General features: G+C 39.5%; 1 protein-coding gene across 1 annotated transcript in view; it reads left to right on the forward strand.

The window, feature by feature from the left end:
• The window catches only part of TRANK1 (tetratricopeptide repeat and ankyrin repeat containing 1), a 100,933-nt gene that overhangs the window by 16,868 nt on the left and 65,864 nt on the right, over nt 1-18,201 (forward strand). Inside the window, exons 4-8 of the mRNA XM_006869185.1 lie at nt 1,361-1,479; nt 3,562-3,645; nt 3,834-3,972; nt 6,085-6,216; nt 12,718-12,888. Coding sequence (XP_006869247.1) covers nt 1,361-1,479; nt 3,562-3,645; nt 3,834-3,972; nt 6,085-6,216; nt 12,718-12,888 — 645 coding nt within the window. The remainder of the gene's footprint in view (nt 1-1,360; nt 1,480-3,561; nt 3,646-3,833; nt 3,973-6,084; nt 6,217-12,717; nt 12,889-18,201) is intronic.

Here is an 18,201-nt window from a genome sequence, read left to right on the forward strand (position 1 = left end):
TGATGGTCTGTTCCACAGTCTGCCCCTGGCCTTGTCTTCACTGATGATATGGAGCTTTTCCATCTTCTCTTTCCACAGATGTAGTCTATCTGATTTCTATGTGTTCCATCTGGCGAGGATTTATTTACAACCTGTGATATGCAGGTGATACAACCTTGCTTGCTGAAAGCAAAGAGGACTTAAAATACTTATTGATGAAGATCAGTGATCACTGCCTCTATTATGGGTTGCAGCTCAATGTAAAGAAAACAAAAATCCTTACCACTGGAGGAATTATATATATATACATACATACATACACACACACACTTATGTATATAAATACAATATATATTCTTGGAGTCCTGGTTTGGTGCTATAGAATAGGCACCCGACCGTGAGTTTGGTTTGTGCCACAAGGTAGGTGGTTCCAACTCACCAGCTGCTCCTTGGAAACCCTTTACAGGGGCCCTGTGTGTCAGAACCAACTCATTGGCACTTAACAACAACAACAGCAAAGTTTTACAGAAATCCTCCAAGCAGCATAGACCCACACTACCTAATGTAGTATCTAAAGAATTATAAAAAGAAACATGCTAGAAGAATATATATTGACTAGAAAGAGCTGATAAATATGAGTTCAAGTCTTGGTTTTACTTATATACATGACATGCCACAAAGTCTCTCCTCATTTGTCACTGTTTCTCATCTGTTAGCTGACAGTATATTTATAACATCCTTCTTAAAGGAAGTGAGTTTTATAACTTCTCTTAAGCTTCCACTTTTTCTTCTATAAATGGGGATAATAGACACTAGTTTGTTCTCCACAAATAATAGAAGCTAAATAAATGTTAGCAAACAGGATACTGCCTAACTCTTAGGGGATTGATTTTATGGGTCTTGATACAGAGTCCTGGTGTGACACTGTGGGTGATTATGCTGGGCTGCAAAGCTGGTTTGAACCACAAGGTTGGTGGTTCAAGGTCATCAGCCGTTCCTTGGAAAAGCCTATACAGCATTGCTGTGGGTTGGAACTGACTCAACTGCACTGGGTCTTTAATGGCAACTTAAATATGGTTGACATTTTAGTCAGTCATGCTGGTGGCGCTATCGGATAAACACTGGATTGCTAATTGCCCAGTCCATAGTTCAAACCCACCAGCTCCATGGAAGAAAGATGAGGCTTTCTGCTCCTGTAAATATTTATAACCTTGGAAACTCTATGCAGGGTTACTGTGAGTTGGAATAAACTCGATGGAAGTGGATTCTGATATCTTTAGTTTACCATCGTCCTTGTGTAGTCTTAATTGGACCAGCTTTTCCTAAATGTTTATAGACTTTCTGCACATTAAAAATTCTAAACTGTGGATCTTTCTTTCAGGTGATTCTGCTGTTTTGCAAAGTTTTTTCCCCAGCTTTGAACAATTATTCACTACTGAATTTTCAAACGAAGTGTGGCAATCTGTAATAGAAAAGTTGGCAAATAAAGCTTCATGGCGTGTAAGTAAATGGAGAAGGCTGTGTTGTACGGAAAGTGTATCCTTGATGAAATGATTTCTTTCTTCCGACCCTGGAGAGTTATGCTTTATTTATCTTGATGCTAGACTAACTGTGTAACTGGAATGTCAGTAAAGATGTAAAGTCATTGAGATATATTAATACCCAGTTTTTTTAAGAAAGGAAAAATACTAAGTTTGTGGCATTCTTACTGTGCCCTCAATGTAATCATAGAAATGTAAAGTTCAAATGCTAATGGTAATATCAAATGAGAAAATGTAAATAATTGCATGTTTATTAATGTATTTCTTTTACTATGTTTAAGGTGAGAGTTTGCACAGCAAATTAGGTTTCCATTATATTTCTATGTAGGTTATTCAGTTCTGCTGGTCCCATCTCCCACAGTGTGTCATGATTCTCATTCACTCTGTTCTGGTGATACCATTTCCAGTACTCTAATTTCCCTGTCCCAGTACCATCTCATTTGTGCTTTAGAGTAATTTTTGACTCTTTTGTCTCAATTATTTGATTTTTTTTTTTTTTTAAATTTCAAAAAGCTCAGTATTCAAGGATGAGCTTTATTTTTTAAATTTAATCTGTTATTTATCTAACAAGTGACCTTGAGGGATGATTTTGATTTGAGGTTTGAAGAGTGTCTTAGGATGATAGTCTTGGGGAATCCTCTAGTTTCAATTCATATAAAAGTCTGGGCTTCATAAGAATTTAAGTTCTGTTTGCATGTTTATTTTTGTAATCTTTTTATTTTTTATTACTGCATTAGCTAGTGTGGGTTTTGCTGTGTTGCTTAAAGGATTTCTGAGAGTACCAGTTAAGTGAGGCTGTGTAGGGCTTGAATCCAGAGCCTAGACCATGCAGCATGGAGGAACAGACTGGATGGGGCTGAGATTTCAGTGTTACATGGATGTCTTCTTGAGTGCTAACCTTCCACTTATTATTTTGGACTAATTAAATGCTGAGCTCTAAGAACTCATGAACATGGGCTGGTCAAGTCTGGGAGTTTGGTTAGAAAGTGCCTTCTGGGCCTTCAAAAAAGCAGGGACATCCAGAAAAGTCACTAAAAGCAAGATACCACAAGGACCCTAGATCCAGGCAGGCCAAATAGCTTTAGAACCTTTTCCCTGCTGCCACTGTACTTTCCACCATGCTGCTTGACATCAGTTGCTCTGTTCTCAGCAGTCTCTGAGGAAATTCAGAAAGAGCTTAACCTACAAAAAGAACAGAGAGACTTTGATTAGCTGACAAAGGTAAAATGTGGCAGGTAAAAAGAGACAAGGCTAAAGGGCTTTTTCTTTTTAAAATTATGATACAGATGTACATGAAACATTTATAACTCAACAATTTTTACAAGTATAATTAGCACTGGGCTCCTAATCACAGTATCAGCAATTCAAAACCACCAGTTACTTTGAGGGAGAAAGATGAGACTATCTGCTTCCATAAATATTTACAGTCTCAGAAACCCTGTTTAGGGTTGCTATGAGTCATAATTGACTTGATACCAGTGGGTTTTGAGAATTCATTGGTATTGATTACTTCCTTCATGTTGCTCAGCCATTATCACTGCCCTTTTCTCTGTTATTATACCACCATTAACATCAACTTTGTGCCTTTGGCTTCCTGATGTGGTGCTGTATGATAAGTACTGGACTGCCAATCACAAGGTTGATGGTTCAAACCCACCAGCTGCTCCTCAGACACCCTACACAGGGTCATTATCAACCAGAACAGACTTGACAGGACTAAATAAGTGCTTCTTAAATAATTTCTCTCTTTTTACCCTTTCTTCTCACTGTAGTAACCACTATTATTTTGTATTGATGAGATCATACAGTATTTGTCTGTCTGTGGCTGACTTAGTTCATTCAGCATAATGTTCTCAAGATTCCTTCTAGTTGTGCATGCATGTACATAACTTCATTTTTCTTCATGGCCAAGTAATATTTCATTGTTATAAGTATGTATGAACCTTTTCATTTATTTTTTAACCTTAAGTTAAGTTTTCCTCTAATAACCTATCTAGAGAATGTTATTATTCAGCTTTGTCTTTTTCTCCCTTCCCATCAGTCATTTCTACTTCTGTCAGAAAGAAAAGACCGAATACCAAGTGATATTCATGTCCCAGAATTATCACTGAAAAGTCTTTTTGAGGTAAGGTTATTGTTATTTGGGGCCTTCCTCTTTAGCTGCCTTGCCACAAATTTGTTTTTTGTATCTTCAACATGGGCCATAGCTAATTCAGGTTTCACTGATTCCAAGCTTTATGGCTAAAGGAGTTTGAAGTTTCATAATGATGTGGAGACTTTCATGATTTGTCCTGCATTTCTTTTTATTTTCAGAAATGTGTCATCACTGGACTTTCTAAGCATATTAATCAAGTGCCCCAGTTAGTCCAGTGGCTCATCTCCATTGGTGCAAGTGCTGAGAGTATTGGACCATACCCTCTTCATGCCGTCATACGACTCTGTATCCAAGCAAGTGAGTATTCCTCCAGTTTCATGCCTTCTAAGCTGCCCCTTCAGCATAGGGACACTCTGCTGAGCTCAAGGGAAAGCAGAATTTAGTGACTTGAATTGGAAGATAGGAAGCTAAGAAATAGCATCATTTTATTTCTTTTGTGACCAAAAGAGGCCTCAAATGAAAGGATTTCACGTTCCTGGACAGATCCTGACAACGGGATGGAGTCCTGGGACCCAACGAGAGAGCTTGTGGGGTGGATAGTTGCTGCAAGACAGAGCTCCCAGGAGAGCTGTGAAGCTTCTTTATTCTGGTCCTTTACTCTCCAGAGAGCCAACTGTTGGGTTCTGGGAGTATGACTGGGGAACCCAAGGGTAACACAGATTACTGATGATGTTTTTTGACTGTGGTTCTTTTAAAGAACTGTATTTTTTCATGGAACTGTTTCTTTAAAACGTTACCACTTGGCTATAGGATTTACATTTTAAGCTATTTTTATATTATTAAATCCTCTGGCCACCATCCCACTTTATATGGAAGCTTGTTTTTCTTTTCCAGGCATATGTGGCACCACTTTTGAAAATTTAGCTATACCATTTTAGAGCTGGAAGGGGCACCAAAACCTTGCTAGTCTAATCTAGTCTACATCTTCTTAGCTGAATCATTTTCTGGAGTTATTGAGTAGGGGTGGGCAGTGACCAGGGACTTGGGATCTTGGTGTCCCATCTTTGCTTTACCAAATGTCATCCATTTTATATTTTGTAGAATCCATACAATATTTTATTTTAAAAAATATTATTACCTTTATTTGCATTTTATTTTAAGCTTAATTTACCTCTGAGCCATCCATTTTTGTTTCTTCAGTGTCTTCTGGGATATCTCTTTCTTTTGTGTAACTTTCTCTTATGGTTTTGGAGTAATTTGTTTCTTTTCAGTAATGATCATCTTAATGTGGCAGGGGGAGCTCAGATAGGGCTTGATCCAGCCATGAGGTCTGTAAGTGCAGTGGTGCATCTTGGGAGCTTTGTTCACCTGGATGTGCTCAATGACCAGAGAATCCACATCTAAATCCATAAGTTCAACATTACTCTCTGCATTTTCAAACATGTGCAGCAAAAATTCAGCACTCTTTTTGGGCCATTGACCCTGTGCCCAACCTCTTTGTTTGGCCTGGGCACACTTACCGACTCCACCAGTATAACATTGGAATGGCTCACATTATTTCTGCAAAGTGACATCTTTCAGGTACTTGGTGGCTTTTCAGATATATATGCTCTTAATGGCCTGGACAGTTTCATGAGTGTCTTAAAATGGACTTGAAGATTTAAATCTCTTGATTTACATCATTATGTGTGATTCTGTGGGTCAAGTCTTCAAGGTTATCTCTGGTTAGCTTCTCAGAAAAACTGATGCAGCTACAGAGGTTTGTGGCTTTCCTCAATCTCAGGAGTGTGGAAGGAGAACTTAATTATAGTAATGGTTACTATAATTACTATAGATAGTAATGCGATATGCTAAGTTTAAAATCAGAGATACTGACGTCACTCTTTTGCCAGCATCTGTCTAGGAACAAGAAACCCTGGGGCCTCACATAGTTCCTCTTCTCTCCAGCTGCTGTGAGTGTTGGCTGCTAACAGCTCACCACTTCTCAGGAAGTTATTCTCTGAATATTCCGCTCACCTTATGGGCATTCTTCAACTCATGACTGACTGACATGGGGTACAAAAGACAGGCTTCCTTGCTTCAAGGTGGGACCAACTCCATGGAGTAATTTATACTCCAGATCTCCTCCTGGGATCAGACCTAAGTAGATTCCAGCTGAGAGCCCATTGTTGCTCAGCTCCTTATTCTGCCCTTTCCCTCATACTCTTTCTCTTGAGATCTCTCCCTTTCAGTACATCACTTGCACAAGAATCCCTGTCTCAGCTGTGCATCTAGGGAACTTGACCTAAGGTTATTATGAACAGCTTTCTATAACTCCTCAATTTTTACCAATATCTGTGTCTCCCCACACCTGAGTAGTAATGTGTTAGATTTCCCATTTCGTTCCTTTACTGTGGTATGCATTGATTTTCTTTGCTGATTTTCTGCATGTATAATAAAACTTTAGTAACTCATTTTAATTCTCTTCAGGAGAAAATCACCTTTTCAAGTGGATAATGAACCGCAAACCAGGGTGGAAAGGTCGAATCAACCAGAAGGACGAGGATGGCTGCACAGTTTTGCACATTGTTGCTTCCCACGCTCCAGGATACCTTAATAAGCGTAAGTTCTGACAGCCTCCCCAGCCCCAGGACCCAATGGCCCAGAGGGTTTGTTGTGGGCTGGAAGATCTCACACATTATAAAACCCACACAACTGACTCTGCGTCTTACCTGTGCATCCCGTGACAGGAGTATCTCTGGGTGGCTCATATGTTAGTGTTCTTGGCTGTTCACTGAATGATTTGTTGTTTGAAAAGTCATTCACTCTGGCGTGCTTAGGAAGGAAGGAAGAAAGGCCTAGCAAAAACCAGCCACCCAAAATCTTATGCAACACAGTTCTACTCTGACACACATGACATACAAATGAGTTATAGTCTATTTGACAATACTGGCAATAGTAATTCTGTGACTAAGCCCAGAGGGCTAAACTTTCCTTCAAATTAAAGGTGACTGAGAAGGTAGACTGTATGCAAAATTGATGTGGCATGAGAGAAGGAAGAAATGCTAGGCTCCTTGTAATTTCTGTGAGATTAGACTACTCAGGGCCCTGGGCTTCCAGCTGCATTTGCTCTCACTCATCACATGGTTCCTAAGTGCTTTATTTTATGCTAAATCTTGTGATGGCCACCATAGATAAATTATGAACCAGACAGCAGACTTGGTGTTGCCTTCATAGGACGTAGGGTCTAGCACAGGAATTGGCATTCTCACATATCTAACAGGACCATAAAAGACACTTGAAAGAGTGATGCAGGCACCCATTAAGAAAAACTGTTCATTTAAAAAAATTATTTAATTTTTGTTATTGAGAATATATACAGCAGAATACAGAGTGTGATGATGTCAAAGTTCATTTATGCTGTAGCATACATACATACATCAGTGCTTCATTCCTTTTTTATGGTTGAATAATGTTCTCTTGAATTTATCCCATTTTGTGTTTCCATTTATACGTTGATGTATGTATGGATTCTGCTTCCACGTTTGGTTGTTATGAATAATGCTGCTGTGAACATTCGTTTTATGTAGGCATGTATTTGTGTTTTATGTGGGCATATACTTTCATTTTCTTAGATGTCTACCCAAGTAAATGAAAATACATGGAATTGACAGCTTATATGAAATTCCGTGTTTAATCTTTTGAGTAGCTGCCAAACTGTTTTCCAAAGTAGCTGTACTAATTTACATTCCTACCAGCAGTGTTTGCCCCACTCATCTGTCAGTTTGCTGTTGTTTTGTGTTGTCGTGATGCTGGAAGCCATGCCATTGGTATTTTAAATACCAGCAGGTTCACCCATGGTGGACAGGTTTCAGTGGATCTTCCAGACTAAGACAGACTAGGAAGAAGGTGAGCCAGACTGCTTATGAATGTTTACCCACTGAAAACCACATCAATAGCAGTGGGACACTGTCAGATACCTCCAGAATATTAAATATTGAAACATTCTGAATAGCGCCAGAATACTGTCAGATACAGTGCTGGAAGTTGAGACACTCAGGTTGAAAGACACTTAAAACATGACTGGGGAAATGCTACCTCCTCAAAGTGGAGTTGGCCATGATGATTCAAATGGAGTTAAACTTTTGGGACCGTAATTTGCTGATGGGGCACAACTCAAAATGAAGAGAAACATCTGTAAACGTTCATTCGTAACTGGAAAGTGGAATGTATGAGGTATGAATCTAGGAAAATTGGAAATTGTCAAAAATAAAATGTAACGTATAAACATTGATATCCTAGACATTAGTGAGCTGAAATGGACTGGTATTGGCCATTTTAAATATGACAGTCATATGGTGTACTATACTGAGAATGACAAATTGAGGAAGACTGGCACTGCATTCACCATGAAAAAGAACATTTCAAGGTCTTTCTTGAAGTACAATGCAGTCTGTGATAGGATAATATCCATACACCTACCAGGAAGACCAAGTAATACTATTACTCAAATGTAAGCACCAAGCACTAATGCCAGTTATGATGAAATTGAAGAATTTTACCAACTTCTTCAGTCTGAAATTTATCAAACAAGGTGTAGCAATCAAGATGTATTGATAGTTATTGACGATTGGAATGCAAAGGTTGGAAAGGATCAGAGGAAGGATCAGTAGTCAGAAAATATGGCCTTGGTGATAGAAACGATACTGGAGATTACATGATAGAATTTTGCAAGACCAATGAGTTCTTCATTGCAAATACCTTTTTTTAAAACAACAGAAAAGACAACTATACACATGGACCTCACCAGATGGAATGTCCAGAAATCAAATTGACTACATCTGCGGAAAGAGACACTGGAAAAGCTCTATATCGTCAGCCAAAACAAGGCCAGGGGCCGTTTGTGAAACAGATAATCAATTATTCACTTGCAGGTTCAGACTGAATCTGAAGAAAATTAAAACAAATACACGAGAACCAAAATATGACCTTGAATGTAACCTACCTGAATTTAGAGATCACATGAAGAACAGATTCGATGCATTAGACACTAAAGACCAAAGATCAGAAGACTTGTGGAATAAATCAAGAACATAATACAGGAAGAAAGCAAAAGGTCATTAAGAAGGCAAGAAAGAAAAAAAAAAAAAAAAACCAAAGTGAATGCCAGAACACACTCTGAAACTTGATCTCCAGCGTAGAGATGCTAAAGCAAATGAAAGAAATGAGGAGGTAAAAGAGTTGAACAGAAAATTTCAAAGGTCAGCTCAAGAAGAAAAAGTAAAGTATTAATAATGAAATGTTTAAAGGCCAGGAGTTAGAAAATCAAAAGGGAAAAACACACATAGCATTTCTCAAGCAGAGAGAACTGAAGAAAAATTAAAGCCTTGAGTTGAAATAATGAAGGATTCTATAGGCAAAATACTGAATGATGCAGAAAGCATCAAAAGAAGATGGAAGGAATACACAGAGTCACTGTGCCAAAAGAAATGGTCAGTGTTCAACCATTTCACCAGAGTGCTCCTTGGCAGCCAGGGTGGCCCAACTTCTTCTCTCATATTTCGGGCATATTATCGTCCATGGAGAAGAATATCATGTTTGGTAAAGTGGAGGACTGGAAAAAAAGAAGACACCCAACAAGATGGTTTAGCACAGAGGGAACAGCAGTAATGGACGCAGGCTTTACAACGATTGTGAGGTTGGCACAGGACTGGCCAGTGTTTCATTCTGTTTTGCGTGATGTCGCTATGAATTGGTACCAACTCCAGGACACCTAATAACAACAACCCTTCCACTTCCCTATGTCATTTCAAGGTCAGTGGGTGTTAATGGAACAAGACCAAACAAGCCCATGTCTTCATTTCTGTATGTTCCCCACTCCACGATGTATTAGACCAGGCTTGTCACCTGTAAGCATACTAGACTATGCTCAGGTTTCCTTTATATTTCAGTCTTAGAACGGGGTCTCCCTTTTTGGACTGACTTTTCTTATCTAGATATTTCTAAGGCAAACAGCTTGCTTGATATTCTAACAACCAAACAGATGCTTTTTTTCCCCTGCTAGCCTTTCTTTCAATAAGAAACTTCTATTCTCTCAGCCATCTGGGTTCATCTGCATGGTTTTGCAAGTGGGAATTTCCCACTTTAGAAAGTTCTAGGTTGGGCTCAGGATTCCACCTAAGGCCCCATACTTCACAAAGATTTAACAAGAAACCTGGTGCCCTGGGCAAATTCTAATTCTCCTTTTAGCTCATCTAATCAGTTATAAGCTGAAGATGGGCTTATAAATGATTTGTAATCATAATTCCCAATAATCATTTCTATCACACTTAAATTTTTATTTTACAGTAGTAGGTAGGGGAAAACAGTATCCACAAAACAGGCATGCACCTAAACATTTCCCCCCTCCTTTACCCATTCAGACTATGTCTCAATCCTTGTATCACAGAACACTGTTTTTCTAAGGTTGTGTATAAATCACTAATTACCTCTATCTCATTTAATCCAAGCATACCTCAAGTCTTCCTCTATCTTCATTGCCCATATGCCACCTTTACACTCCTTGTATATTGCCCTTCAGTTACTGGAGCAAACATGTGTCTACCCCTTAACCAGTGAATTGCTCTCCCCTCCCTCCCATATATGGTAACCATCAAAGAGTATTTCTTTTAGTATGGTAATCTTTTCTTAACCAATAACGGTCTCATGGAATATTTGTCCTTTTGTGATTGACTAATTTCACTCTCATTATGTCCTAAAGATTCATCCATGTAATGAGGTGTTTTGTAGATTCATTGTTTATTCTTCAAGTTTGCGTAGTATTCCATTGTGTGCATGTACAATGGGAGTGGGGGGGCGGGGTTCTACCTTCCTCTGTACACTCTGAAACTAAATTCCCACTTGAAAACCTGTAAGCCAGTCACTTCGTGCCTTTATTGTCTCCCCCTCCCCTTCGCCCCACTTTAGGTAGCCAATGTCTAAGTTGCCCATCCCTATCTACTCTGTGTACAGAGGAGATAGGATTGCTCCTTGATGTGAGGATTCCTTCCCTCTCAGTTGGTATTTTGAGCTACTACATCCATAAGTAAGTATAGGTCAGGGTTCTCAAATTGTAGCAATTTACACTTGTTTCCTTTATCAGAAATGTTTTCTCTTCCTCTAATCGAATTCTGATGATCAAACCATTAAAGCTAGGTCAAATGGGTATTATCTGCAAGTTTGGGCATTCTTGTACGTCTCCCCTCACTTCCTGTCAACTGGACTCTTCACTCTCAACTCTAGCCCTCTATGGATTGGTTAATGTCCATGGGCTCAGAATTTCCCAGGTCTCACTATACTTCAGACCAACCAACCCTTCCTTTTTCTCATCTCCAGGTCGACTGGAGTCTACAGAACGTGGTCAAATTTAGCCCATATCTTTATTGCTGCTCTTCCCCCACTTCCACTCACCCGTAGACCAACGTGGTTGCCAACAAGCTTACATACCTGCTCCTATGTTCCCTTCATTTCAGTCTTGGAGGAGGGTTTGGTCTGAAGAGATTTGATTGCTTACCTTGATGGCTCCCAGGCAAACAACTTGCATGTTCTTATAGTAGCTAGTCAGACTGCATTTTTTTTTTTTTTTCCTTGCTGGTATTTCTTTCAAGAAGTGTTTTATGGTCCTCTAGCTGCTCCAGACTGATCTACTTGTCCTTTCAAATGGGAATGTCCCACCTCAGGAGGTTCTGGATGGGTCCCAGGATTCCACCTAAGGTCCTATACACTGCAAAGGCTCTGGAAGAATTAAATCCACATAGTTTGGAAGCATCTAGTGCCTATTCCTTATTGACTGTCAGCCAAGGGCCATTCTTAGCTTCTACAGGCCACCTACATTTCTTGATACCTAGCTTTCTTCAACTCCAAAATCACCAGTGGAGAATCACTTGTGCATCAGATTATTCTTATACGTTGAATCTATAACGTCTTCTGTTTGTGACATATAGACCTTTGATTTCTTTGTCTGACATGATTAGGTCAGGTTGACCAGGACAATTGCCCTGTATTAAGAACAGTTAATTTGGAACCTTAATTACATTTTCAAAGTCTCACAGCAGTATTTAGATTAGTGTTTGAATAACTGGGAGAAAGTGTGTGTTCACCAGCAATCTGAAAACTTGAGGACCATCTAGGAATTCTGCCTCAATAAGATAGCCAGTGGGTAAGAAGTTTGACTTTTTAATTTTGGTTTTGTAATGTGGAAGAGGAGTCCTGGTGTGGCGCTGTGGGTTAATGTGCCAGACTGCAAAACTGTTTGAACTGCAAGGTTGGCCATTCAAACTCACCATCAGCATCTCAGAAATCCTATACAAGGTCGCTATGGGTCGGAATCGACTCGACGGCACTTCACAAACAACAATGTAGAAGAAGACTAGTTGTGGCTGGGCAGATGAGAAAGAAAACCATGAGCAGTGTGATGCTGGGTGGTTAATTTTAGGAAAGCATTCATATAGAAGTTGGGACTCAAGCTTTGCTTCTTTTAACTCTCTGTGCCCATGGAAGTCTTTGTACACTCTGAAGGACAAATGTGTTCCTTTTGTAACACTGTTGTGTCCATTATCAGAGAGCCACCTTGAGGCACGGCAGATAGATATATCAGAGTAGCTAATGGAGTTGGCAGTCAGGGGGTTGGGACCGGCAGCTTGGTAACTCTGATAGCAAAAAGACGTCAGTAGCAATTGATACTTTCTTCTCCTGTGCCCAGACCAGGATTTTTTTTCCCATGAAAGAATAGTCTAAACCTCTCTAGGGAATAAAGAAATCTGAAGTCAGAGCTTGCTGTTATCTTTACAGCTGTAACTGTTGCTTAGTAACTAGACTTCCCCACTCCTTGCTTGTTGCCAAGGAGAGGGGAGAAAGGTAGAGAGGAGTGTCACTAGTGAACCTCTTAAAAGCTGTTGTCCTTCCCGTGTCACACAAGCTGTACTCCTTGCTTCAGGGAAGCCTGGCAGATCAGTTTTTGTAAACAGGGATGCTGGTCCCCTTGCCTGGACTGCTCAGGCAAGGAACTGGGAGGGAGAGCACTCATGGAGACCTCTCTTTATATAAGGAATCGTGATAATCCCTTCTTATTTTGGTGTCCCCTAGGACAAACAGAGGATATTCAGATGCTCCTGCACTATGGGGCAGACCCCACCTTGCTGGATCGACATTCTCGATCGGCCTTAGATGTCCTGAAGAAGAATAAGAACATCCAAGCTATTGAGAAAATCAACAGTCACTTGGAAAAACTGGCTATGTGTTCCAAGAACTTAACAGGTATGGCTTCCAGTGAATTAACTTCTTTTGAGGTAAAACTGGTCCTGTGACACTCGATTGAAATCATTTTACCTTTTTTTGCTACACATAGTTGGAAGTGTGACCTGCACTCTTCAGAAACCTTGTTTTCTGTTTTTGAAAGATGGAATAAGAAAACTCTCACCTATGACATTTTGATGACTGCACTAGGTCTACCTTTGGACAGTCTGATTGCTTTTATTTTCTCCATGCATGTATAGAATAGAAATGAAAAACAGTCAGACAGGACTGGAGATAACAAATATCAAACCTACCCTTTAGATACAACTGCTTCCAGTTGTTTATAATATAGTTTTACAAGGGAAAGTGAAAAAGTATTGCTACCAGTGTTCCAGTTTATACAATCACTTGTCTTAATTTGTATTCAAGTGTGTCTTCAAAAAAAAAAAGGTCTAATTGAAACAGTAGCTTCCGATGGGATCTGCTGGGCCAGTTCAATTCAAGGCAAAGAGCTCAGCTTAGAAGGTTATGGTGACTGGTTTTAATATTCCAAAAGGATAATTTTGATAGATTTTCTCAAAGGACACAGAATGACCATGAGGGCTTATTATGAAGAAGTTTTTTTTTTTTTTAAAAAGGGAGAATTACGCTGTTGAAAAAGTCAGGAGAGTTGCACTGAGGATTTTGTTTTCTCATGATAGTGTATGTACTTTACTCACTGTAAGGCAGTAAGGACTGTCCTATGAGCATTTCATTGGCAAACCTTACCTCATTCATTCCACAGTCCTGATATTGCCCCTTCAGGTTTCTTTTTGTTCCCCAAACTCAAAGAACATTGAAAAGGAATGATTTGACTCCTTCAGGTATGCCCAAACTGTCATTTTGATATGGTGTAAATTGAAGAGGCAGGCCTGTAGGATAAATACTCGACCTTAAGGTCAATTTGAACTATAAGGTTCGTAGTTCAAACTCACCAGCTGTTCTTCAGGGTTGCTATGAATTGGAGTCGACTCGACAGCACTTAACAACAACAAATTGAAGAGTGCAGAAATCTCCAGGGAATGGGTGTTGTTGTTAAAAGTGCCATTGAGTTGGTTCTGACTTATAGCAAACTTGTGTAGAGTTTCCAAGGAGTGGCTGATGAGTTTGAACTGTCTGTGGTTCAAACCAATCTGGCGTTCCAGTGCATTACCCCACAGGACCACATCAGGACTCCAGGAAACTGTTAGAGCGTATAGAGCTACATGGAGGCTATGTCAAGAAACAATACATTTCAGATTTTAGTATTTTTGTTTAATAAAGGGGTGTGTCATTTTGTAGCACTACTTTTTGGTATTTCTATCTCTGGTTTTGTAAATTTGAGACAGCATCTCTGTTGTGTAAGATGAAGTTTTTGTTTTTTTACGCTTACTTACTGAATTTTATCTAGTTAATACTGTTTGTATTATTTCTATTCTTTCCTTAAATTTTAATTCTGATACTTCCTCTGTGGATTGCTTTTAAAAATTAAGAACCCATAAATGGCATTTGTATGTTTTTTAGGTTGTGTAAGTATTACTCTTTCTACAGTTAGTAAGATGGTTGAAACAGGAAATGGCCCCAAATGTTCTGAAAATATTCCTCTTTAAATATGTTACTCTTTGTGCATCCCAGTGTAATGAAACACAGTTTATTTTTCTTTTATGCTTTTACTTCTTCTCATTTAATATTTAATTTATATGGATCATGCTACCCTCTTAGAATTTCTTTCTTGCTTTGCTAAAGTACCTACTCAAGTAGTTTTTTTCACATATTTAAGTTTTTACCCCAGAGGGGCATGAGTAGTAGAGTTGCATATCTGAGAATGAATTTGGATTGATAAATTGACAAAACACAGGTATCATATTTCATTGATTATAAGTTGTGATTTTTTTGGAATGTTTTCTCTGAAATTATCTTTGCCCCATTGTCTTTGAAATTAGGATCTAATAATCATTTGTTGTTGTTAAGTGCTATGGAGTCGGTTCTGACCCATAGGGACCCTGTGTAGGGTTTCTGAGGAGTAGCTGGTGAGCTTGAACTGCCAACCTTGCAGTTCAAATGGCTTTGTAGTCTGGCGCATTAACCCATGGTGCCACACCAGGACTCCAGTGGCATCTCATAATTCACTTAGCCATCTTTTCTGATATGTAAAAAATCTGGCATCTTAGATTTATGAAATAGTCTGTAAAACTTTGTGAATTTTAAAGATGTTTCATTGTCTTCTGGATTCTGTTGCAACTGATCAGAAGTCTTATACTACTAGTCTCATTTTCCTTTTTTCGTATTAGTGTTTTCTCTCTTCTTGAAGTTTTGAATCCTTCCTGGGATATACCTAGGTGTGAGTCTTTATTCTTTCTTCTTGCTTGGCTTTTATCAATCTGTCTTTTTAACTCAGGGAAATTATGTTCTTTTGTTCCCGTTTGCTTTCTTTGCTATTCCTCTTAACTGGATAAACTTCTTGAATTTATAATCTATGTCTCTGCATTTTTCTAGTATTTTCCATCTCCATTTTTCTTCCCAGATCTGTAACTTTTATCTTCAGCGTTTCTATGTATAATTCAGTTTGGCCATTGAATTTTTTATTTGTTGAAGTGTAGTTTAATATCTAAGAACTCTTTTTTGTCCTTTGATTGTTTCTTACATGTTTTATGCTTGCCTCTTGAAAATATTAATGAGTTTTCTTTTTTTAAGAGCACATACATACTCTTCACTTCCCTGAATTATTCATGTTTCTTTTGGGGTTAGTTGATTCATTTTCATGCTTCTCTTTTGTGCTAATGCTTTTCCCTAATTACTTGCTTAGACTTCTGTTGTTGTGTGTCTTCAGGTTGATTCCAACTCATAGGGATCCTGTATACGGTTTTTGCGGAACAGCTGGTGAGCTCGAACTGCTGACCTTGTGGTTTAAACTGACCTTGTAGTCCAGCTTATTAACTAACCGGCAGTACCACACCAGCACTGTTTAGACTCCCTGGGTGGTGCAAATGGCTAATATGCTCAACTGCTAACAGAAAAGTTGGAGTTTCCAGCCCATCCAGAGGTGCCTCACCAGCAAGGCATGGCAGTCTACTTCAGAAAAGTCAGTCATTGAAAACCTCTCTGCAGCACAGTTGTACTTTTAAACATATGGGGTTGCCATGAGGTGGAATGGAATATATGGCATCTGGTTTGGAGTATATGGCACATAGTTCATACTTCTTAATCTTTTTATTTCCCAGAGCTTCTAGCAGTAGAGTCTTTATAGAATTCAATCTCTGAGAATGATCTTTGTATGAAACTGTGCTGAATATCACTGTTACTTTATGTACCAATAATGCTGCATAGAGTTGTAAAGAGTCCTGATGGCACTGTGGGTTAGCACTGGACTGCAACCACAAGATCTGAGGTTGGAAACCCTAAGGAACAGTTCTGTGTTGTCCTATAAAGTTACTATGAGTCAATGGCAGTGTGTTTGGTTTGGTATGTTGTTGTTGACTGCTCTCGAGTTGGTTCCAATACTTAGCGACCCTGCATAGGGTTCCCGAGCTGGTGATCTTGAACCACTGACCTTACGGTTCTAAATGACTTTTAACAGTACATTAATACACAGCGCCACACCAGGACTCCTTGGTATAGAGTTGTATATATATGTTTGGATTCTAAGAATCTGCTAGTTGCATAAACTTTAAAACCTAAGAAGGGACTGGGGATTCTTTTTAGACTACCACCATTTATATCTGTAATGATAGAAATATTCATGATATGTCTGTCCAATATGGTAGTCACTAATAGTCCTGGTGTGGCTGCAAAGTCGGTATGAACTGCAAGATTGGTGGTTCAAGCTCACCAGCTGCTCCTTGGAAACCCTCTACAGGGTCGCTGTGGGTCGGAACCGACTCAATGACACTTAACAACAACAACAAGTCTCATTGAGAATGACTCCTGGTAGTGTAGTGGGTTATGTGTTTGGCCGTTAACCACAAGGTCAGCACTGCAAATATACCAGTCACTTTGTGGGAGAAAGATGAGGCTTTTTGCTCCGGTAAAGTTTTGCACCCTCAGAAACTGTGGATGGGGTCACTTTGAATCGGAACTGGCTTGATGTCATACAACTGCCACCATTCACATTGAGTGTAGCTATGAGCACTTGAAATATGTATGGCTCATAAAACTTAACTTTAAAAAACAATTAAGTTTTAGTTTTTGTATTAATTTAATTTAGTGGTTACTATATTGGATAATTGGAGTCCTGGTGTGGTGCTGTGGGCTAATGCAACAGACTGCAAAGCCATTTGAACTGCAAGGTCGGCGGTTCAAGCTCACCAGCTGCTCCTTGGAAACCTCATACAGGGTCACTATGGGTTGGAATCGACTCCATGGCATTTACAGCATATTGGATAATACAACTTTAGACTTTAGCCCCAGCAAGGTCTTTTCAGAGCTTGTCAAGGAGACAGTGGCAGAGAGAGTCAAAGGAAAGGGCTAGGGTTTGTGAGTGAAGATGGATCCGCTTGGCTTTTATGGACCTTTTTTCCTGCCTACCCATATCCATTTCTGAGCCAGCAGACTCCTTATCTTAGGGACAAGCTGCTGCTAGAGGCGTTTGTACTCTTATCTGACTTGATGGTTCTTGTTGTTTACATCTATGGACAATAGCCAGATTTTTGCACCCATTTAGAATGAACATTCCATTATTACTGTCTAGGAATAAAGATCCCCACTGCCTTCGCACTTTCTGCTGTTGCTGCCCCCAATTATGATGAGACTATTCCTGATGGTCTTTTTGGATAGGGCAGTTTATGGCATATAGACTATAAAAATTTCAACCTGGGAGATAAAGGAATTTGCCGAAGATTTCTGTTGTTCTCTAAACCAGTTTCCTCCAACTTTAATGTGCACTTAAATCATTTGGGAACCTAGTACATGCAGATTGTGATTCATCAGGTCTGGGGTAGAACCTGAGAGTCTGCGTTTCTCACAAGCTTCCAGAGAATGCTAGGGACCACACTTGGAGAAGCAAAGCTTGAATCCTAAATGGTGGTGGTGTGCTGTGGAGTCAGTCCCAACTTTTAGTGACCCTCAATAGGATTTTACAGGACAGAAATCCTCGTCTTTCTCCCGCGGAACAGCTGGTAATTTCAAACTGTTAACCTTCAGATTAGCAGCCCAATTTGTAACCACTACACTGCCAGAGTTTCTTTAATCCTAAATAGTCAAGCTTGGGAGGCCAGTTTTGGTAGCTATTGTTGTCAGGTGCCATCGAGTCGGAACCGACTCATAGCGACCCCATGCACAGCAGAACGAAACAATGTCCGATCCTGGGCCAACCTCACT

The sequence above is a fragment of the Chrysochloris asiatica genome, unplaced genomic scaffold (assembly GCF_000296735.1).
Source record: "Chrysochloris asiatica unplaced genomic scaffold, ChrAsi1.0 scaffold00127, whole genome shotgun sequence".
Lineage (NCBI taxonomy): Eukaryota > Metazoa > Chordata > Mammalia > Afrosoricida > Chrysochloridae > Chrysochloris > Chrysochloris asiatica.